This window comes from Cannabis sativa, chromosome 3 (assembly GCF_029168945.1).
Source record: "Cannabis sativa cultivar Pink pepper isolate KNU-18-1 chromosome 3, ASM2916894v1, whole genome shotgun sequence".
Classification (NCBI taxonomy): Eukaryota; Viridiplantae; Streptophyta; class Magnoliopsida; order Rosales; family Cannabaceae; genus Cannabis; species Cannabis sativa.
Window position 1 is genome coordinate 46,939,964 of NC_083603.1, and position 24,068 is coordinate 46,964,031.

At 31.8% G+C, this 24,068-nt stretch overlaps 3 protein-coding genes and 1 long non-coding RNA gene across 5 annotated transcripts; 2 read left to right on the forward strand and 2 right to left on the reverse strand.

Annotated features, from left to right (window-relative positions):
• Window positions 1–93: 93 nt before the first annotated feature.
• Window positions 94–609, reverse strand: LOC115704471 (uncharacterized). The gene has a single exon (XM_030631677.2). The coding sequence runs from the start codon at window positions 607–609 to the stop codon at window positions 94–96; it is 516 nt and encodes a 171-aa protein (XP_030487537.2).
• Window positions 610–1,762: 1,153 nt separating this feature from the next.
• On the reverse strand, window positions 1,763–2,668 carry LOC133036113 (uncharacterized). The gene has a single exon (XM_061112605.1). It carries the CDS (start codon window positions 2,666–2,668, stop codon window positions 1,763–1,765), a length of 906 nt encoding a protein of 301 aa, XP_060968588.1.
• A 6,362-nt stretch (window positions 2,669–9,030) lies between these two features.
• Window positions 9,031–12,756, forward strand: LOC115709805 (uncharacterized). 2 transcript variants are annotated; one of them, XM_030638029.2, is made up of 5 exons: window positions 9,031–9,319; window positions 10,228–10,284; window positions 10,524–10,657; window positions 10,896–11,339; window positions 11,799–12,756. In XM_030638029.2, the coding sequence occupies exons 2-5, from the start codon at window positions 10,258–10,260 to the stop codon at window positions 12,211–12,213; spliced, it is 1,020 nt and encodes a 339-aa protein (XP_030493889.2). In that variant the 5' UTR covers window positions 9,031–9,319; window positions 10,228–10,257; the 3' UTR covers window positions 12,214–12,756. The 2 variants fall into 2 exon arrangements, with proteins under 2 accessions (XP_030493889.2, XP_060967968.1); XM_061111985.1 differs by lacking the exon at window positions 10,228–10,284.
• A 1,543-nt stretch (window positions 12,757–14,299) lies between these two features.
• On the forward strand, window positions 14,300–14,974 carry LOC133035774 (uncharacterized). Its single transcript, XR_009686866.1, has 3 exons — window positions 14,300–14,527; window positions 14,635–14,715; window positions 14,801–14,974. It is a non-coding gene; the product is annotated as an uncharacterized LOC133035774 (long non-coding RNA).
• The last annotated feature ends 9,094 nt before the right edge of the window (window positions 14,975–24,068 follow it).

The window sequence follows — 24,068 nt, forward strand, 5'->3', positions numbered from 1 at the left end:
GTACTTAGTTACTCAAAATATAATTATCTAGTTTTTTTGTTTATTTTTTTTTTTTTTGATGAAAAGCGTTTATATTATAAAATAAAAGCTCAGTTAGACCTCACGGTCGTTACAAAATAGAGTTTCCGGTATAGAAGAGACCGGTAGGGACCCATACATCTGATGGGAGAAGGCCCATCTAGCCACATTATGAGCGGCAAAATTACATGTTCTACTGACATAAGAGAAATTACAACTATTAAATAAAGGAGAAGATTTAGTACAAAATGAGATATAGTTCTCTAAAGCCCAACGAGATCCCTTCCCATTGATGGCGTCGATAACCACTCTCGAATCATTCTCCACAATAACAAACTTGTAGCCGGAATCCAAAGCAATTGACACAGCCAAGCAGCAAGCCGCGACTTCACCACACAGAGCATCCGAGAACTCCTCCCGAGCTGTATGAACTCTAATCACTCTGCCCAAATGATCTCTAGCCACAACAGCAATACACATACTCTCCAAACCCACTTTCACATCGCAATTGAGCTTAACCCAGTCCAGAGGAGGAGGGGACCAGGCATTTGGTAAAGCAGGAGTGGGACTGGAGAGCAAGGAATCATACATATCAGAGGATTAGCATCCACTTTGAGCTCGGTCAAAAAGAGAAAATCAGGAGATCGAGACCGGATGAGGGACTTCAGTTCCCGAACTGTAGAGGTCTGCCCTAACCCTCTACAGTTCCAAGCAATGCCTCTCATGGCTCCTGTGGAGGAGATTCCACATTCTCCTCCACAGGGGTATGAGAGTAAGCAGACCCACTCGACACAGCATCATCGATCACAAATGAGCCAATCAGAGGATTCTTCAAGATACCAGAGCGGCTCGGGGAGTTGGAACTATCCTCAGAAGGCTCGTCAGGTAATAGGTCAGAGTCATTCTCTTTTTGCTTAGTGTCCCATGGAAAGTCGCGGACGACACCCGGGTACTTGCGATGAACTTTGTGAGGCCTTGAGCAGAGAGAAGCAGAAGATTCAAATTTCCTTTTCTTGAAAGGTGTCGTCCTCTCATTAACTTCAGAGGAGGCCGGGACACCTATATCCCCACCTATCTTGCGAATCTCATATAAATCCAGCTTGCCAAAATGTTTTAGATCATTCATTAAATCCTCTTAAGCTTTGAAGAATTGAGATAAAGCTTGTTCTTCATTAAGGTGAGATTTCTTCTCACATTCAACCATAGGATCGGAAGAGTTAAGCCCACTTTGTGCACCCATTACCTTATCCATGTGCGCCGGCCCACTAGAATTGGGTAAAGAAGTCATTATCGGGTTCCCCATAGGCCCATCATTAGGCTTTTGTAATTCCCCCAGCACCGGCCCACCACTAGGAAAATGAGAACAATCAGTTATTGGCCCATTTAATTGATTATTGTCACCTAGAGGCCCACCTTCCACACAGTCCACTTCCTTTTCATTTAAAACCACCATCGGCCCAATAGGAGAAGGCCCATCATCCAAAGAAGACAAAGCAACGGCCCTATTATTCAAAATTGCATTTTTATTAATTTTAAATTCCCCACTCTCCACGCCTTCCTTCAAATTAGTTAAGACCAGACTTGCTTTCCCATTTCTCAGACCTTCAGTATTTCCTCCATTACCAAAAACAGAAAAAAATTTATCACAGCTCACATCCGAATGCTTAGGATGCCACACCAGTCGATGAGCCTTCCCAGGTACGACTGCAGCACGAGAAGTCATTCTCAAAGGGTTTCTCGAACGTCAAACCAAAGCAGTGTTCCCCTTTGACCCGCCATCAATCACAGCCGGAGAAGCCATCGACGATCTGAACGCATCGCCATTTTTGCCCGTTATCACCAACGAAGAAGAACTCGATCCACCATAGACCGGACCAGAGAAAACGTCATGGTAAGCCGAGGACGTGGAGAGCCACGGTCCGAACATTGGAAAAGGAATGCCATCACCTTTCGCCACCGTCACCGGCGACGACAGAGAACATCCTCGGCGTTGATGGTCCAGCCAGCCGCAGTTGTAGCAGAAAATGCCAATCTTTTCATACTTCATTTGTAACCACTGTTTGACGCCACTGTTCAGGTCAAAAAAACACTTTGAGACCAGGGGTTTGTTAATGTCGACTTCAACCAAAAACTTAAAGAAAGTGGACCAAGAAGCTGGTTTATCCTCCTCCATTTCTAACTTAAGCACTTTCCCAACCAGCCCCCCAAGAAGCAGCCCATTGTCATTTGAGTAAAACTCATGGGGAAGATTATGAACTTGAACCCAAACTCGAAGAGAGTTAAACAAAATCAGCCCATCCACTCTCGGAGACCAATCTTGCAAAGCTAATGTATATCCACGGATGCACCAGGGGCCGTTAGAAATAGCCCAGTTCCTATCGTCTGTGTTATCAAAACCAAACTTGAACACATTGGAAGTCTTCAAATCATCTACCATAGCAAAAATACTAACCGGCCTTTTCCAAGTCTTTGCCACAAAGTCAAGCACAGTGGGGATATCCATAGACATGGGAGCAATCACTTTCCCATACAACGAGGACGCAGCCAAAGCCAGAACCGAGGAGGGACACAGAGAGAGTTTGACAGAAGTTTCAAGGCAAGAAAAGTTCTTACCCTTGAGAGGAGAACTAGCGACAGTTAATGACTCCATAAATGATCAGCAAACAGTGGAATAACGAACCAAGAAACAAAGCAATAAATGAACCTCAACAGAGACAAAAGGGGCACCCACCAACCCAAATCTTACCTAACACTTAACAGAAATTAACAAACTCCCATAACCGAAAAACAAAGGAAACTCAAAACTAACACTCAAACCCCAAAAACACAGCAGCCAATGGACAAAACTAACGAGCCTAAAGAAAAGACAAACCCAAAAGGCAAAGAACCTAAACACAGGAAAGAAGAAGGATGAGGGAAGACAAGATGGAAAGACTAAGAAAACAGGGTGACTCAAGGAGAAGACTCAGGGTGACACGAAGGAAGGTTGACTCTAGAGAGAAAGTAGAAGACCATCTCTCTTTCCCTCTACAGTTCAAATTATCTAGTTACTTAATATATAAGTACAAAGTTGCCAAAATATATGTAATTGGTTACCTAATATAGAACCTATTTGGTTACCCAAAATATAAATACTTAGATACCTAAAACATAAGTAAATGGTTAACTAAAATGAGGTAATTAGTTACTCAAAATAGCAATTTATTAGCAAAAATATAAGACACATAATTGGTTACCAATGGTAATATACTATTTTGTGTGTCGAGAATACCACACAAAAAAAATACTCACTTTACTTTAAAGAATCTCACAAAAAATTGATGTAATGTAATTTGTAACCTAACTAAATACTTTTATTAAGAAAAATCATAAAAAGGATTGGGAGTGTTTTACAAATACACAAAAACAATAATAAATTACAAAAATACAGTTGTACGGAATTTTAAATAATTTTATAATTTATATAATTATATCTACGGAAAATATAATTTTTTTTATGTTGTACTCTTATTAATTTGCTGTCTATTTTTTGTTATAGGTATATTATTTTTTGTTGTTGTTTATATGTTATTTTGTTGTTACTTTTATGTAACTTTTTTATTGTTTTTCGTATTATTTCTATAAAAAAAATGTAAAAATATTTAAAAAATATTTAAATGTAAAAAATATAATTATTTTATCAATAATTGTGTTTTATGTAATTATCTTAAAAGAATTTATATATATGACTTATTACCCACAAAATTATAGTGGGTAGATATCAAGATCTAGAAAATCATGAAAATTCAAAATAGATAGTTACTTAATGCAAGTACAAAAAGAAAAAAAACAGTTAAAAAAAATTTGACTCATTCAATTAAATTAAAAAGAGAAAAATAGATTTTCCTACATACATTAGAGAAAGCTATGGGAAAAATAAATTAATTCATAAAAATATATACACCAAATTTTACTTTTGAATTCAAGTGTGAGAAGAAATATCACTTTAGTTGTTTAAAAAAATATAAAATAACACATCTCAATATAATGTCGTCAATGATTATTCATCTACTTTATTATGCTGAACAAATTATATATATACATCTATTCTATATAAAATGAGTCTATATAACAGAATTTTTAATTTACGAGAAATTATTGGGTGATTTTTTTTTTTAACACTTTTAAAAAATTTCAAATCAAACCTTTCTATTCTCACAAAAACGATTCAGTTTGTTAATCGCTATTAAGTAATAACTTATTTATTTTTTTATAAAAAGAAATAAATTCTCAATCAATTTGAAAACCTTATCAAGCGAATAAATCTCATTTGAAAGACTAAATAATCAGTTTAGCGATTGACGTTAGTAAGCTAATAAAATAAAATTAAATATATAATTAATATTAAATAGTTTACGATTTGTAAACTAATATATAAATATAAATAAATAATAATAAATATATATTAACTCCCTTCTTGAACCATCAATTATCATTGATTGTCGAATGCACCAAGTCTCTCTCTCTCTCTCTCCTCTCTCTTTGAAAACCCATCCCCGTAAGCCATCCTCGCCACTTTCATTCCGTACAATGACAAGAAACCAAAATCCCGTAGCCATTGATGACCCCTCAGTCTCCAAGTATAACTTCCCATTTGGGCTGTCGGAGTAATTTGGCCATATGGATGAGTCGATTGAAGATGGAAGATCTGCGATCGGTAGTAGAGTCAATTTGGGCATTTGGAAGCTTTGTAAAAAAATTCCATGTAGAATCTCTTCTCCATATATGATTGAGAAGTATGGTTAGTAAGAAATCTTCGTTGATGTTTTTTAATCGAATTGGGTTTTTCTCTGCTCTTTATTTATATGACTATATTCAATACCCCTAATGCATCACTAATTTTCAAGAACAAAATGTTACTCAATTCATTAGATTTGGAATTTGCACTGCTCACTTTGAAGTTTTATGTATATTCACTCATTGGAAAACAAGTACTGTACTTAGGGTTTTAAGTTTTTAATTTGCTAATGAGATTGGAAAACAGGAAACTCTTCTTTTTGTTTGGATAGAAATAATTGATGCAGAAGTCATTGATACCTTGTTTTGTTTTGACATATAGGACCAAGACTAGAAATCCACATCATCACTCTTCCTTTGTCTCTTATTATGTCTCTTTATTAGTATTACTTTCCTGAGGCTTTTGTGACCAAACTTCTCTTCTGTTCAATCAATTTTTGTCTTTTCAATAGAAACCTTCAAATATCAAAAGAATACTATATTATTAGTCAAACTCATACGGTTGGTTAGTAGCACTATTAATCTGCATCTTTCCAATTGTTTAATTTTCCTTTCAAACAAAAGTAATTAACTCCTTATTATTGGTTTCATTAATAATTTTACAAGTCATTAACTTTTCACACTATAAAAATAAAGCACACTCATCATCAAGTTTCTACTTCCCCTATTTCTCTACCACATCATTGTTTTAAAATAGTGGCTTTTTGTTTAAACAAACTTAGTTTTTTTATAAGATTTAAGTTTTGCAATGATTAAATAAGTCTAGGCCAAATATTAGATTACCCCAACAAATTTTTCACTTATATATAGTTTTATCAAGAGCAAAAACAACATTTATTGTTAGAGTTTTTATTTCACCAGTCACTACTGCACTACAAGATAAGAACTCCACAAAGAATAAAGTGTACACTAATATATTGTATCTGGTATTTACTTTTAATTGTCAAAAATTATAAATTATAGTATTTAGATACACATAATAATAATCTCACCTAATAATTAACTATATTTTTTCTTTAATTTTTAATTGTATCACTTTTAAGTAACGTAGAAAAAACTTAGCATAAAATTAATATGCGTGCCTCACACGTAACTTTTTGCTAGTATATATATCTATTCTATATAAAGTGTGCCAATATAACTAAAATTCTTGGTTTATGAAAAATTTATGGGTGACTTTTTATTTTTATTTAATAAAATAATAAAATATTATTTATATATAATAAAATAATAATAAAACCAATCTCATTAATATTTGAACTGATATTTATTAAGATTCTGATGTTTATTTTCTTTAATCTTATACTTTTAACTGAATTTAAATGTCTCAAGTATATATATTATATAATGACATATATTTTACTCTCACTGATTAATCTTTTATTGTTCCCCATAAATATAATAGTGTGCATTCTTTTTTATTATTATTATAAATTGTTGTCGTTACATATTGAATTTGTATTTGACTTGACTAATCTCAATGATAGTGTGGTAGTGGCTTTCTTGCAACAATGTACTTGAGGTCGATAGACGATCAATGTGTGAGTAAAGAGCGAGTACAAATAGTATAGGTATTCTTTCTTTTCTCTTTATCTCTTCATCTCCTATCTCTTTGAATTATATTTGTATTTATAATTTTTATTAATTTATTGCAAATTTCAGTGATGATAACATTGGGTTCGAGATGCTTGAGGTTGTATTTTGTTGAAAATACAATAAAGAATAAGAAAAATTGTTACAGATGTTATAAAGAATATATATATTATATAATGACATATATCACTGATTAATCTTTTATTGTTTCCCATAAATATAATAGTGTGCATTCTTTTTTATTATTATTATAAATTGTTGTCGTTACATATTGAATTTGTATTTGACTTGACTAATCTCAATGATAGTGTGGTAGTGGCTTTCTTGCAGCAATGTACTTGAGGTCGATAGACGATCAATGTGTGAGTAAAGAGCGAGTACAAATAGTATAAGTATTCTTTCTTTTCTCTTTATCTCTTCATCTCCTATCTCTTTGAATTATATTTGTATTTATAATTTTTATTAATTTATTGCAAATTTCAGTGATGATAACAATGGGTTCGAGATGCTTGAGGTTGTATTTTGTTGAAAATACAATAGAGAATAAGAAAAATTGTTACAAATGTTATAAAGAAGACATTTATTTAGTGAATCAATTATAATTTGTGTGAAAATCTCAAATTTTGAGTTATATATATACTTTCTTTCCATGTATAGTTATTCTTCATAAATCTAATCCTTATATTTATAATGATTATATTTAGTACTAGTCATGAAATCTCCATTCTCCCTAAGCAATACATAGTTTATTGGTTTCTATAATTTTGTGCTAATTTTATTTTATATTTTTTATGTGCCAATTATAAAGTGGTAATATATATATATATATCTCATATTTTCTTAAGGTAGAGTTTATATTCAATTTCATATATTGGCTAATTGTTGGTACTATCTGGTTCTATTTTTTCGTAATTTTTTGTCTTATTAAACTAATTATTATACTTTAAGTTACTCATTGAGTAAGGTAAAATAATTACCTTAACCTCTGAAATTTATACTTAGTTATGAAGATTTTGACAACAAAGCTCAATACAATTTAAGTAAAATCTTATTTTCAAGTTTAGCAACAAAATTCAAAATGAAGAATATTAAAAAATTAAAACAATAATATCTTATTTTGAATTGATTATTCTAGGTTCATAGCAACTGGTTGCGCTGATGGAAAAGTTCAAAATGAATTTTATTTAAGATATTTTTTGAAACAATAATAATCAATTCTTAGTTTTCAAATTAAAACAATAATTCAATTAAAAAATTATGGTTATAAAAAATCAAATTAAATTTAAATGTAAACTATACTTAAGATATTTTTCAAAAAATATATAACTTTTATTTTTTCTCAAATTATCTTAAAAATTATTTTAGAATATGTATATATTTTCACATTATATATGTATGACTAAGTTTTTAAATTAATTAATATAGCATATTATTATTAATAAATTAACTACGTTAAATAATAGGTATGGTTATATATGTAGAATATTATTAAAACAATTATTCTATAGATTTTAAAATAAATATCACTAATAATTATTATAATCTATAAAATTGATTGTTATATCTATTTTCTATATAAAGTGTGCCTATATATATATTTGAGAATAGCTGAAAAAATTATATGAACAATATAAACAAAAAATACAGTAATAAAAAATAATAATAAATAATAAGAAATAACAGAATAACTATTTAATAGTAAAATTTGTAAAATACATGTGAAAAATAAAAGTACTTAATTTTTCTGAATCAAAAAAGTTGAAATAATAAACTAATTTTAAAAAATAATAAAATTACAAATTAATTCTTAAAATCATAGAAACTCTAACTACTATTAAAAATGTGATGTAATTATGTTTCCCTTATAAATTTGTGAGAAAATAATTCCATATTATTATATTTTTAAAATAAAAAGCCATAAAATTATAGGAAATTATTCTATATATTATTTTTTTTTTAATTTTTTCTTCAAATTTATAGTTTATGTTGCTCTAGTGGTTTCTCTGGTAGTTTTTATGTGGGTTGCTATATGGATTTTAGTTACGATTGAGGTTGCTCCGTTAGTTTCTATAAGGGTTTTTATGTAGAATTCCGTAAAAATGCAAAAAAAAAAAAAAAAAAAAAACTATTTTAAAGTGTAAAAATAAAAAATTCTTAAAAATTTATTTAAAAATGCATAAAGTTAGGGAAATTTACATAGTATACTAACTTTTACCATATTTTTTACAAAAATACTGCCAGGTGGTATATTTTACTTTTTTACAGTATTTTTTTATAAGTTTCATACTGCAATATACTGTGTTAAGTTTTCACTAGTATTCTACTGATGTTTTTTAGTTGTTCTACTGTTGTTTTGAGTTGTTCTGTTTTGTGTTCTACTAGTGTTTTATAAAAACACAGTATTTTTGAAAACTTTTTTGTGTGACAGTATTTTTGTGAAAATTAATTCAATTTTCAGTATTTTTATAAGTTTCCCCAAAGTTATGAGAAAGCATGTAATTTCCACTGAAATTACAATATATGGGCCACTTTGTAAAGGCTAATTTCTCATAGCACATTTCTCACTTCCTACCCAATGGGCCAAGAAGCCCGGCCCATATTGCGTGCCTTTTTCTTCTCCAAATTGCCAGAATGAATCTTCACGCCTTTTACCTTAGCCTCTCTGTTTCTTTCTCTCTCTCTCTCTCTCTCTCTCCTCTCTCTGTATGTACTTATACTAATTACCATCCACCTTCTTATTTTTATTTTTTCATAGGAAGAGAGAAAAGGGTTCCTATATATATACTTTAAAGATTAACCAACAAGAGTTTCAGCTTCTTCTGTAGAAATATCAATTTGGATAAGATAGGTCATTCTTCTTATCCTGATTCATATTCCATCAAATATATTCTAATTAGGCAAACCAAGCAACCTCATGACTTCAATCACAAGGGTTAGTCTTAATTCAGTTTCTATTTTGCTATTTTCTTTCTGGGGTTTTGTTTTGTTTTGTGTGTTTCGAGTTTTTTCTATAAAGAATTTGTTTCTTCTTGTTACATAGAAGAAGAAGAAGAAGATATGGCAGAGGTTTTGAGGATTGGGTTTTCTTTGTTTTTTTAATATATGGAAAATTTAGTCGCTTTTGGCTTGAATTTTTGTTTTGGGTAAGCTTGTGTTTGGTTGCTAAGAAAAAATTGATAGAATTTTAAGATATTTGTTAGTATTTCAGGTGGTTGAAACAATAATGTTGGTAATTCCTGGCACATTTTGGTTACGTTTCCAAAGTGTATTTGTGTGTATATATATTCAAGCATAGGTGATGCCGTGTTGTTAGAGCTACTTGTTGGGTTTTTGGTATGTTCATGTTTTTCTTACAATTCAACTGGAGAATTGTTCGTGTAAAATAAGAAATGAGGTTTTTTTTCCTTTTTTCTTTTGGCTTTATTGATTAAAAGTTGACTTTTCATCATTGTTAGCTTTACTATCTTCCTGGTTTACTTTAGACAGCTCCATTGTTGAAACCTCAGCTTGGGAGGAATGTTTTTTTTTTTTTTGAATGCTTCTTGTTATATAATGAGGCTACTTTTATTTTTTTTCAAGTAATAAATTGTCTCTGATGTTTTTGCATTTAAATCTTATTGAACCCCTCCTATTATTTTAATGGAGTTATGGAGTACCATCTGTATTCTCTTTGCACTAAAAGCCTACTTAGGAGTCTTATTTGTATATTTTATGAATCAATAGTTTTTCATTTACTTTGACTTTGTTGTGGAGTTCTTATGTGACATTATTATATCTACAACAAAATCATTTTGCTGCATCAAGTTTCCATCTATTTATGAATAATTTGTGTTTATCTAGGTTCTTTTGGGTTGATGATCGGTAGAGATAATGGCGTTGGTCACCCATCCAATGCAGGTATTTTATAAGTGTTGTTTACATATGGGCTGTGTATGATATATTAGGATTATAGGAACATGCTCTTTCTCTCTCTCTCTCTCTCTCTCTCTCTCTCTCTCTCTCTCTCTCATACACACATTATATAACAAGTTTCCTCATAGATGTTGGTAATAAGTGTATATTGGTATTTAAACACTAGAATATTTTGTTTGTACATCTTCACCATCATCATAAGTTCTTCATTTACTTTGTTGTAGGGTTCTTATGTGACATTGCCCTCAAGGCCCTTACTTTGGTTAAGGGGGTTTAAATTGAAAAGACATGTAACTACACTACACATATCTGGGAGAACAGATGCTTCTTTCTTACTAAAGCGGAATATTTCTTCGAGGTCAATATTCTCCTTATTCTAATTTTTTTTTGTTTAGGTTGATGATACACGATATGCGTTTTGAGACTCATATAATCATGCTATAGAGTTATACTTCAATTTTTTACTGCATTCAGCATAGTTGTTGTAACTTTAATTTTCTTTAACTGCTTTCTGCATCCATGCAACATTGATGCACACAAACACCATATTTCTTATTTATCTTTGATCAGACAAATTCAGAAAATTCATTCCACAGTGTAGGGCCTTCGTGTGTAAGCAGACCAAAACCTAAAGCTTTGCGAATTTTAGCCTTTAAAGGTAATGCTCGAAACAATGAACCTGGAGGTAGAGCAAGTGGATCAAAGAGTGGCAAGAACTCGGTCAAACTAAAAGAGAGCGAGGATGCCATAACTGAATCTTCAAAGGCAAATGATGTTTCAGTTTCCTACTCCTGCGAGGCAAATGAGAGTGTGTCGTCACCTGCTATTCACCGGTTATTCAAGAAATGGTTGACAAACCTGCGAACACAATCCTCAGATCATGTAGTGGATGACATTATAGAAGGAGAGGAACCAGCTCCTACCAATATATCTGAAACTGAACTTGAGACTGAGAAGAAGGAAACAACTTCTCTTCTAAAGGTGATTTGGTGTCACTTTTTGAGACTGGATGCATCAATTAAGATACCCTTGATGGTATTGTAAGTAAAGTGGTTTTGTTTCTCTCTCTTTCTCTCTATATTATCTTAAATATGAACATTTCCTCCAACCCCCTCTTAACCAATTATATAAGCTGTTTATGAATATATGTTCTATCTTCTGATCATTAGTGTTCCACCCCCAGAACTAATTTTGACAGTAACAAATAACAAGTAGTAGATGTCACTGAAAGGAAAATGTAAATAAAAGTTTCTATGATGTGAGACAATTAAGCAGGGGTAGTTCATCAACTGTTGTCAGGGCTTCTGAGTCTAAGATTTAGTATTTGTAACAAAACAAGGATTTCAGTTTTTAAATTTTCTACTCCTTGCCTTGTGCATATAACTGGAGAAGTCTCTATTTGTATTCTACTATCTAACATAAAACTATAAGCTTATGTTTCAAAAGTTTTTGTACTTTCATTTAATATTATGCTGATGTTTTATCTGCTAAATCTGCAGCATCCCTATGTACCTGGCCATAAATCTGAAATATGGGGCCGAAGTTTCTAAAGATTTGACTCCCTTGTGGATAATTGGGCCCGTTATCGTTGCTCTTTATGTAAAGTTGCTCGGGTGGTTATTTGGTCTCTACGTATTCACCTTCAAGCAGGCAGTTAAAGTCATTAAGAACTGGCCCGCATACTGCATGGTGGCCTACAGCTATATTGTGCAAGGAAAGCTTAAGGAGGAAGTTCATGCTCGTTTCTGGCAACCCGTGTTAGACATCAAAAACATGAACTACAAGGAGGCATTTAAACGAAAGATGAAAGAATGGGGAGAGTGGTTAGTAGAGAAATACCTTGATTTTGTGGAGTCAATATGGCCATATTATTGCAGAACAATCAGGTTCCTAAAGAGGGCTAACCTCATTTAGAGTGAGAGAGAGAGAGAGTGTGTATTTTAAGAGGTCTTCAGTCAGAAAGGGACCAAAAAATTGAGTTGCTTCTGATGGTGACTTTTTGAGGAAGTTGATATTATAGGTAAGAAACTAGGCAAAGCCCGTTTTTGGAATGAATGGGGTTCTCTGTATGTTTGAGCTTTCGACTAGAGCTAGACCAGGAACATGATAATGCAGAGTTGTCTGGTTTCTGTAATTTTTATAAGGCAGGTAATTTGATTTTTGGATGAGGCTGGTCATCAATTTATTTTTTTGTTGTTGTATTTAGTTAGTGGTTTCTAATCTATTATTGAGAGAGATAGAATGATTGGAACTCCTCCTGTGTTAGAGGGTGCTTGTTTTGATGTTTCAACTTTCTTCATTATTCTTTCTCTTTCTCCTCCCTCTCTCCCTTTCTCTTTCCCTTTCCTTTTCACATTCCATGTAAGGACTAAGGAGGACTTGATTGGGATAATTTGTCACTTCAAATTGTTGAGTTTTAGCACCATGAAATTAATAACACCATTCACTTTATTAAAATCTAACTGTTCAATAAATGATTTAGGAATTTCTTTAGAGAAATGTCTTTCTGGGTGTTATCTTTTGTAATCAATGGGAGTGTTGTACACTCAATAGTCATTATTACTAGGCCGGAACATAAAAACCGCTAAACCGTGGGAACCGCCTAACCCATTAGAATCCGCCCGTATGGAAACTGCCCATTAAAAATCCGCAAAAATTGGATTGGGTTGAATTTTAACCCGCTGTTTGGCGGGCGGGTACGGGTTAGCCTTATATTATATTTTTTTTTAAAATTTAATTTATACTATTACCTACTGCCTAAATTGAAAAACTAAAACAAAAAAGCCTAAAACTAAATAACCCTCCGCCAACAGCATCGCGCCGCCCCCCCCCCCCCCCCCCCCCCCCCACACCTTCTTCTCCGGTCGTCGTCGCCCCTCCCCCCCTTCTTCTCTGCTCGTCGAGCCGCCGCCTAGCCTCAGGCCATCACAGCCGCCAGCCCCCTCGACTCCCTTCTCCACTTCCAGCCATCCTAACCTAGCTTTCTTACTTATTTGGAGTAGTTATATTCTGCTATGTTGTTTCAAATTGTCTTTAGGAACATTTATGAATTTTTTGGCATATTCAACATTTGGAATCTCAGTTGAAAATATGTCAAAAAACCTCTGTAGTGTTTGTTTCAGTTTGTGCCTTTTGAGATTCATTTCTTTCTTCACTCTGTTTAGTATGATGTGTTTTTCTTTAGTGAGACTTGAGAGTTCATAGAAAATTATTCTATCATAAATTTGTAGCTCTCTTGATTGCCCACATATTCTTGGACATTCAATTAATTGAATGTGGTAAAAAATAAAATCTTATTCATCTACTTAAATTTATTGAGTTTAAGCTTTTGCATATATTGACTTGACAAAATGGATTCAGAATAGAGTCATTGTGGACTTGCTTTTTAGCCCATTTGGTGTGTGATGTTATGTAATATGTTAAAGAGAATAGCTAGACTACCTCCATCTTAAGCAAGATGTAACTAATAACTCAAAATTAGTTACCATTTTTTTTTTTTAAAAAAAAAACCACTAAAATGTAGATCTAAATTGTTTAATTTTTTGAGTTGGGATTAATTTGAGAAGCAAAACGAGCTGGGTTTTATAGAAAGAACATGAGAGACATAATATGGAGATTAAGATATATCTATTCAAGTAGTCTAGTCTAAGTCAAATTAATTAAGACATTAAAGTTTAAACCGTGTGTCTCAAACACAAAAGTTGAGATGTTTTCATAGTTTCTCGCCGGCTATGCATAATTAAGTGAATATATTCCTTAGGTACAAATACAATATAATGCCAAATCAAACAAGATAACTATTAACTACACATTAATAATAATAACTTAAATATTATTTTACAATATTAAATTTGGGGAATTTTATATATACACGGTGAAAGAAATAGAAATGAGATTGACAAATATTTGGCTGATGAGACTGAAGATTTTGTTGTGGGTCAGCGTTTTGATATCTTGAAGTGGTGGACGGGACAATCGAATAGGTATCCGGTATTATCTTTGTTTGCTCAAGATGTTTTGGCCATTCCTGTTACCACTGTGCCATCAGAGTCTGCATTTTCAATTGGGGGGCGTATTCTTGATCCATTTCGAAGCTCATTACTACCAAAGACAGTGGAGGGTCTAATATGTTTGAAGAATTGGTATAGTGAAAGCAACCAACCAATTATTGTCAAGGAATACATGGATGAAGAAGAATTACTAAATACTTCTGAACAACTTGAAAATGGTAAGATATACTATTTGATCTTGAAAACTCCTTATACATAAATTATATTATTACTGTTACGCTAAAAAGAATTATCTTGTTATGATATATATTTCATTCGTTTGCAGATATTATTGCTACTCCTAGCGAGCATCCTAAATGATATATAGCGTTGTTGCAAGTTTGAAATGGTTTCATTAGAGATTAAGGTTGGTTATTATAATTATGTATTGTAATTTAATCAATATCAAGTTGTTATTTATATGGTAATTAAAATTTTTTATTATTTTGCAGAGTTGCATTTCATTTGGAGCCAACTTTTGAAGTCACTTTTGTTTTAATTATGGAGACTTTATGAATTATTATGAACTTAGATTGTGTTATGGACTTAAATTATGGACTTTTTTTTTGGATTGTTATGAACTTGTATGGACTTTTTAAGGACCTTTTCTAGATTGTTATGGAATAGTACTATGGACTTTATAAGAATTGTTACGAAATTTTCATGGATTATTATTATGCCTTGTTATGGAGTTTATAAAGATTGATATGAATTTTTTAAGGACTTTTATGCATTGTTATTAACAGGTATAAATTTTTAGTTATTTTTTTTTTCTTGTGACAATATATTTTGGAAGTTTTGATTTTTAAGCAACCCAAACTGCCCAAAAAAACCGCATAAAACCGCCCCTTAAAAAACCGCCCAACCCAAACTTTTATTGGGCAGGTATGGGTTGTGATTTTAAAAAACCGCCAAACCGCCCAAAAACCGCCCAACCCAACCCATGTGCAGGCCTAATTATTACTATGTGGCTTTGTTCAAAAAAGAAGGAAAAAAAAGTCATATGTGGGCTAGAAGTCTCATTTGTTCTATTCTTTCTCACATTTTTTTTGGGATAATTTCACAAATGCACAAAAACAACACAAATACGGTTTTACGGAATTTTAAACATTTTTACGATTTTTTTGATTTTATTTACATAAAATATGGTCTTTTTATGTTAAAATTTTGTTCATTTGTTGTTAATTTTTTGTTATTTGTATGTTATTTTTTGTTGTTATTTTGATGTTACTTTTATGTTGTTTTCTTGTTGATTTTATGTTGTTTTCGTGTTATTTTTTGGAAAACCGTAAAAATGTAAAAAAAACATTATTTGAACGTAAAAATGTAAATATTTTACAAAAAATAGTGTCTTATGTAATTATTCTTTTTTTTTTTTGAACAAATACTTGCTCACAAATATTGTTTAAATTTAAGTATATGTCTGGTGCAAATTTTAATATAACAAAACAATAATTTTGACATCATTATTATTTTGCGGGTTTTTTCTTACAAAAATGTCATAATTGTAGTATTCTTTTTTCTTTTTTTTTTTTGATATTTGAACTTAGACCCGTTTGGTACAGGTTTTGGAAAAACTAAAAGCTTCTTTTTGAAAAAGTTGTGATAAAAATGTATTTGGTAAACAGTCAAAAAACGGTTTTTTGAAATTTTTTTGGAGAAGTTACAGTTAAAAGCTTAAGTTGCTCCAACCCAACTTTTAGAAAAAATTGTTTTGATTTAAAGACTATAATAATTTCTTTTTTACTAAAACTATATTTACTTATTTATTATATGTTAAAAAAATAAAAAAAATAAAAAAAAACTAATTATAATGAAATAAATAATTTTTAAATCTCTTATTTTTTTTTAAAAAAAAATATATATATTTTATTTTAATATTAACAAACAACATCAACCTAGAATTTTTCTTATATACTTGAGTTTCTAATTTTTTTTACATTTGATAAAACATAATAAAAAAATACTATAAATTATTTTGATCAAATGCATATAAATTTATATTTGAAAAAAAAATTAAAAAAATTAAAAATATATAAAAATATAAAATATTATATAAAATAAGTTTTTACATATTTGTGATTATAATAAATTAGATTATAACATTATCATTATCATTATAATAGATCTTAATAACTCACAGTACTTTGAAATTTATAATTTACCAAACACTCAGTTCAATTTTTTTTTACAGTTTTACTATAACTGTTTTTTCTCACAGCACAGTTACATCTATTTCTCTTTACAAGAAGAAGAGAAGTGTTGAACAATTAAATTATATTTATGATTACAATTGTAGCACTCTTTCAATTGTCAATTTTGATTTTCTAGGTCATTTCCAATAAGTCCATAATTTTTACAACAAATTTCACTTTTTATAGGGCCAAAATATTTTACATGATTTAGGTTATTTAGAAAGAGATCTTTTCAACAATTTGTGACATCAAACATAATCAAGTATAATCATACAAAGAGAGGAGATAGATAATTTTACTTCTTTATTTATTTTCTTGAACAATTTATTTATTTTTGTTTTGACAAAAATAAATTCTGAGATTATAGAATTATGTATGTTTGATTAAAAGATTAGTTGGTTGACATTGTTGATATAAGAATACTTATCACTAAGAGCTATATATATTGTCATCCCTAAAATAATTATGCCTACTTACAATAAAAATTATAACCACTTTAGTAAATTTATTTAATTTTATTGAGATTTAATTATTATAAAATATAGTTGTGGGTATTTTTTTACCATTTTACTATTTAATTATTAAATAAAATAAAAAATTAATTTTTTAAGTATAATTTTTTCTTCAGGGGCTATAGCCCTTGTATCCATCTTATTCAAGTCAAATCATTTATTGTTATTTATTAGCTTTAAATTATGGTTAATATAATAAGTATCGATGTTTAACAAATTTTTTTGGTATACTAAGTATATATTTGAGACTTTTTTATTTATATTTTTTATAATTAATTTTTTATTTATTTATAAAAATAAAAATAAGATAACTTTAAAATGGAAACAACATAACCTAAAAATGTAAACAACTTTTATAAAAATAAAATAAAAATCTAAAAAAAAAAACATAAAAATAAAAAATACAGTATACATGACAATTCCCTTATATATTTTCAAGCTAATGTCCCTTAAAATTAAATCCTAGTTTTGGTGTGGATTATCACTCTACACAACACTTCGTTCCACGATTGGCGAAACCCCTTTTTCATTTTCTTATGGGTGTGAAGCCAAGGTTTCAGTCGAAGTAGGAGCTAGATCATTGAGAAGATATGTTTTTGACATCGAGACCAACGAAGAAAATCAGTTATTTCAATTTCATTTACTGGAAGAAAAGCGCAATCAGAATTAGATTAAAAACACAGCCTATCAACAGGGCACAACCCGTTATTTTAATTCTAAGGTTAAAGAAAGAAGTTTACAAGTAGGAGACTTGGTATTGCGTAAAGTCATGCCCAACACACACAACTCTATGCATGGGGTATTCGGTAATAATTGGGATGGTCCCTACCTAATCGCCAAAAAGATCGGAAACGCAACTTACTGGTTATCTGATCTCAATGACTCAATCTTTGATATTGGAATGGGGAACACTTGAAGTATTACTATCAATAGTACCCGCATGTATATACTTAGCCAATTTATTTATAATCTAAATTATCTAAGTATAGGGACTATAACCATACATTGTACCATTATACTATTGATTATCCAATGAATTATCTTTTTTTTGAAACTTATGAATTTTAAATTTTTTTCACATATTTTGCATTTATATGCTTAGTAAAATTTGTGGAATTTTTCAATATGAACATCGAAATGTTCATCGCACCAAGCTGTGAAGGATGGTCGTTATAAAACAACAACCAGGAAGATAAGCGTTTAAAAGTATTGAGTTGCGATTATAAATGCATAAAAAGTTCACTGTGAACTATAAAATACTTAGAAGAAAAAGAGGTATCCTCGAAGGATACATTGTTCATACAAGAGCAACATAAAAAGATAAGTATAATTGTCTTAAAAATACCAAGTACAAAATGCGAGTACCCGTGTACTGCTCAAAAGAAATTCGAAAAACAAAAGGGAAAAAAAAATAAGCAACATGGGCATTGAGATCTTCCGCGACTTTGCTATTACCATCTGCGACTTCAAAAGTATTTGCATCTTCAGGAAAGAGGTTCACACCTAACTCCTGAGTCTCAGTTGGAACATGGTGCGAAAAGCATTAGCCATGTCAACTGCCTCTGGTCCAAAAACTGCGAAGGCAAAGTCTGGCAGCTTGGTCAGGGTGGTATAGATGTAGTCGAAGACAGCCTGATTGTAAGCTTTTTTCGTGTTTTCCTTCTCAGCCTTGAGATTGCGAGTAAGAGTAGTATTCTCTTCCTCCAACTTCTTATTCTTATCCTCTGACTGCTTGGCCCTCTCTTTCGCCTAATCTTTGGCCTTGCCAAGATCCTTGACTTCCTTCTCTTTTGCAGCAGCGTCCAACTTTGCTTTCTTCAAGACTTCTTGAAGAGTCGAGTTTTATTTCTTCAAAAGGTCAAGATCTTTGAAACCCGCAACAAAGGCCCCCGAGTACACAGTCGTCATTTGGGAGAAAAGTTCGATCGAACGGGACAAAAGATCTTAGTAGGAGCCCCTTCGACTTTGGCAACAAAGTCTTCTCTCACGAACTTCTCCTGTAAGACCATGAAGTCGCTAGCTTTGGTAGCAGGATCCATCATGACTTTCTTCCCTTTATCTTGAGCCACTATCTGGTGTTTCTTTGATGAATTAACCCCAGGATTAGTGGTGACTTTGCTCTTCCTCTTTTGAGGCGTTACAGTAGAGGGAGTTGCAGTACTGACCTTTGGCTTGCAACTAAAATAGGGAGCTTGCTTCAGAAAAGTCATATTTTCAAAAAGATACACAAAGGTGAGAATTTGAGAAATTAAGACAACATAATCAATAATCGTCAAATCACATTACCTAATACTTGTCTTGAGGTCTGTTGGGAAAGATGCTTGTCTATCTTTTCCTTTTGTTTCTCAGATGGCTCCTTATAAATTGGTTCTCGCTGAAGCTTAGTGTTGTCTGGAATCAAATTGTGTTCTCGCAGTTTTGTAGAAGTACACAATAAACGCCAGTTGTGATCTTGAACTGGAAGGCTACTCAACACTTCAACAATTTCCACACGACTTTTGTCTAGTATAGATCGAGCCAGTCTACCTGCAAACATAGATAAATGTCATCATCTGTAAAATAGCAAGAATAAAGGTTAAGTGTGAAGGTATGCAACGTACGAGGTCAACAATTAAAGTCAATCCTGACCCCTAGCATCTTAAACGCATAAAATCACTTCAACTTCCAATCCCCCATATTTTAAATCGTGTCTTCTGCCCTATTTATTTCAGAATTGCCCCATTTTCTAAAGCAGTAGAAACCATTATCATGACCTACACTTTTTTATATCATAAAAGTAGCTAAAATCCTCGACTGTGGGTTCTCCTCGCGTGTATTCCATATACATCGCATAGAATTTGAGAATTATGCGATAAATGTTAGGGGTAAATTGGAAGGGAGAAATATCGTATTGCGTTAAGATGGCTTTTACGAAAGGGTGAAAAGGAAACATCACCCCGCAACGAAGAATCAGAATTGAAACTACAATGTTTTGAGTTGAGATGATCGCAGGGTTAGTGAACAGAAGATGATGTTACTGCATCGACATGGCCTTTGAGGTAGCAGTGTGAATTAAATTTAGTTTCTAAAAAATTTTAACCCGCGAAACTAGATCCTCGCAAGAAAAATGCTCGTCTAACTGGGCATTGTCCACTGAATCTATTTTGCTGCCCTCACCCTCTGCATCATCTTCAACTTTGCGATCAGGTAATTCAAAGTCCCCACCCATCTCTTTGACTTCCACATTTGGGGCAATTCACGGATAGGCGAAATTACCTTGGGCAGACTTCATGGATTCGCTATCCTGCACCTCTAAGGTGACTTGTTCTGCTAACTCTTGTACCATGCGATCTATCTCATCGGTAGATAGTGAGCCTTCTCGAACCCTATCCATAGGAGTCTCGTCCTCAGATGGCGAGGTGGGTATGAAGCTATCACTCTTATGAGATTCGTTAGTGAAGGCCCCCTCTCCTAAATCGTACATCCGATAGATCGGTCATCTGAAAGATAGAAGATCTTTTCAGCGTGGAGCAAGTGCAATTTGAACAGAAAGTGTTCTCACTCGGACAATAAGATTTCAAATCAAAACGCAAGAAAAGACTAACCACATGTCTCAAGAAATGGTTGGGCGTATCCCAATATCCTAAAGGGTATGCGATTGCATGAACATTAAGTTAATGGGATACTCCAACCATTTTGAGAACTCAAGTAGTTTTTCATATAAACTAAAGTGCATATGGATTAAAACCCCAAAGTTAACTGGTCACGTATGACCTAAGAGTCAAAACTCAGAGACAATGTCTAATAGTTATGTTGGGTTAAACAATTTCAAAATGCGAGTATGTAAAATGGTATATCATAAAGATGCGGGTATTCAAGAGTTCAGCATGGAAACCCGCGAGTATTTAAATTTCAGACACGTATTTTTCAAAAAAAAAAAAAAACCATATTCTGCCTAAAATTTTTAATTCTCTCATTAGACCCTATTCATTTCATACATTTTTCTATCCCTAAAACCCAAAATGCACGCGAATACTCAAGGAAAAGAAAATTACTACAAGAAGGAAAGTCACTAACCTTCAATATGATTCTTTCTGGAATATTCTTGTAGATGATCGAACCTTCAAAATTGCTTTCAATTAGCAGGAATTCAAAAATTTAGAATACTCTAAAGAGTTTGAAATTCTGGGTAAGGGAAAAATGAGTTGTGATCTATTTATATCCGTGGGGTATTCTTCATTCATTGGGATATGGACACGTGGCAAGAGAATGCTTAAGGTCTCCCAATCCAATGGTCTCCAGAAAACACACCTGCAGATACCCCGAATGGTTTTGATGACGTGGCATCTCAAAGAAATAAAGTAATAATTATAGCCGACTTTTCGAAACCCTCGACAAGACAACCAAAAGTCATCATCTCATGATAGCAACTCGCCTACCTCTCTCTAATAGTTTCCTTAATGACGTAGCCGTCAGTCGCGAAACTAGGGGGCATGTGTTGCAGTGCGAATTTTTTATCTAGAAACTCGAGATCAGTCTCCTATGAAATTGACACGTGGATCCAATTCATGAGGGATGGATGAGCTGTTAATTAATGACTCCTTGAGAGTTGACCTTGCTTGACCCAAACTCGCGAGATGATGCGACCTTGACAGCATCTAGTCACATATTGTGCCATGCATAGTATAAAATAAGTAGGACCAAAATGAGTTTATACAAGTTGCGCATGTACCAAGATATATGCGATGATTAGGTAGCCTTCTCCTTCTATTGAGTAAAGATCGCTTCTTTACATAATGAACTTGTCCAAACGACAATTCGATGACTCGATAGGGACTCGCATGTCTCATGTTGTCAACGCGTATGAGGTGTCCATATATGTGACTCAAACAGAATGCAAACACCTTAACACGAGGCTCGTTAGCCCTTTCTAGAAAGATAAAATGCACCCAAAGCCTGTGAGCTTGTGTGTGAATTAGGGGTGTTCATCAAACTGCTCAAATCGCCTGCACTGCAAAAAAATGCGGTTTGAAATTCTTTGCGGTGCGGACGCGATTTGAATTTTTCCTAAACTGCGTAATGCGGTGCAGTTTGCGGTTTTGAATTGTTAATATGCGGTTCAAACTGGACCGCACTGCATATTATAGAAACACTAATTTTTATATTTATTTAGGTCCAATATCTGAATGTTCAACTCAAAGCCCACTAATTATTGTATTATTAAAACTTAATTTTTTTCATATTTATTTTCAAGCCTTATGGTATTTTTGATAAATGTTGCTCAAGCTTTGTTGTATTTGTGATAGTTTAATTATTTGGTGATAGTCTAAACCATAAAAACTGCAAAAACTGCACCGCACCATTTTTTGGGGTACAGTTTCTGCATTTTTTAGTTTCACGGTGCGGGTGCGGTTTGAAAAATTAAAAAAATTGCATGTGCAGAATGGTCAAAAATCGCACCACCCACACCGGGAACACTCTTAGTGAGACTATGAACAGGCAACTCGCACCTTACAGGTTGCATACGTTGCTATACTTATTGAAACAGATTTAAAACTGTTCTTCATTTATTCTTATTACATTTATTCTAATTTAATGTTAATATTAATTGTAAAATGGTTATGTAACCGGTTAGTTATGTGTAATCAAATGGACACTTGCTTTGTATATAAATGATTGATCTAACATGAATAAATTGAACACAAATCCTTTGCAACAGTGAACTAAGCAGACGTGATCTGATTGAACCATTATACACCTTTGAGTTCATTATATTTTTCCATTTTCGTTCTATTGTCTAGGCAACCTTGTTCGAATACTTGCTATTCTAGGCTGAGTATTCGTTATTTTTTGCTAAACATTCATTATCTTGGTGATACATTAGTATCTTGGTGATACTAATGTATCACCAAGATAGTCAATTGAAAAATGAATGTTGTGTGAATAAGGCTCTTGGTAAGGCAATCTACGATTGGGTCATATGATAGCAGTACCTCATCTCTAATATTTTTCCAAGCACTTTGTCTAGGATAAAGTGAACATCTAGTTCAATGTGAAAAAATCGTTCCTATATTAAACACAATCAACCTCACCTAATAATAGATTAACCCAAAATTTATAATATGTGAAAAAAAAAACATATTGTGTGCTTGTGCATAAAATTGTATTGTTTTGTATACAAAAATAATAATAAATAGAGGAAATATACTTATTTAATACTTTGTGTCTTCATTTTGTATCATGTATTTTTAATAAATATTTTTAAATTATATATATTTAGTACTTTAAAGTAAAATTTAATCAATATAATTTTTTCAATTTAACAAACCAGATCTCAGTTATATATAATCAAATAATTAAATTTGAATTCAAAATTTGTAAAATTTTAAACCGTTTGATTGTATTGATTAAATTTATTCAAAAAAATTTAAATTTAAATTACTAAATATGTATGATTTTAAAATACAGCGTACCAAATAAGTATTATTAAAGACACAAGGTATTTAACTTGTATTTAGATAAAACACATGATAACAAATGTGTAGATACCCATAAATAAATTACTATTTTTGTTCTCCAAATTTTATTATGTAACAAACTATGTCTTTTAAATTTGTAGTTATTAAAAATTCATTTTACTATCGAGATTGTTGGATACAAATATCTCAGTCTAATTCTATTTAATTTTATTAATGTAATAATTGTCTATGTACTAACTCGTACCCTTTAATATTACAAAAATATGGGAAAATGAAGATCAATTTTGATATATATGGCATAAATACTTAATTATACTAAATATGCCATTTTTTTTTTAAAAAAAAAAACTTACAAATATGGAAAAAATTTATGAGGAATGCCATAAAAAACTTTAAATTTGTGTTTCTTTTTAGTATTTTTTTCCTTTTTGAAAAATAAAACACTAAAATAAATAAAAAATGATCTCAACTATAGATGCTGTTTTTTTTTTCAAAAATTAAACCTGTTTTTTTATTTAGACTATTGTTTGTTTATTTATTTTTTTTTGGTTAAAA

Bases quoted from the DNA above. Each gene is read 5' to 3' on its own strand.
- LOC115704471 (XM_030631677.2), bottom strand. From the start codon at position 609: ATGTATGATTCCTTGCTCTCCAGTCCCACTCCTGCTTTACCAAATGCC.
- LOC133036113 (XM_061112605.1), bottom strand. From the start codon at position 2,668: ATGGAGTCATTAACTGTCGCTAGTTCTCCTCTCAAGGGTAAGAACTTT.
- LOC115709805 (XM_030638029.2), top strand. From the start codon at position 10,258: ATGGCGTTGGTCACCCATCCAATGCAG. The intron at 10,658-10,895 runs GTCAATATTCTC...TTCATTCCACAG, and splicing joins AAGCGGAATATTTCTTCGAG to TGTAGGGCCTTCGTGTGTAA. The intron at 11,340-11,798 runs GTAAGTAAAGTG...CTAAATCTGCAG, and splicing joins AAGATACCCTTGATGGTATT to CATCCCTATGTACCTGGCCA.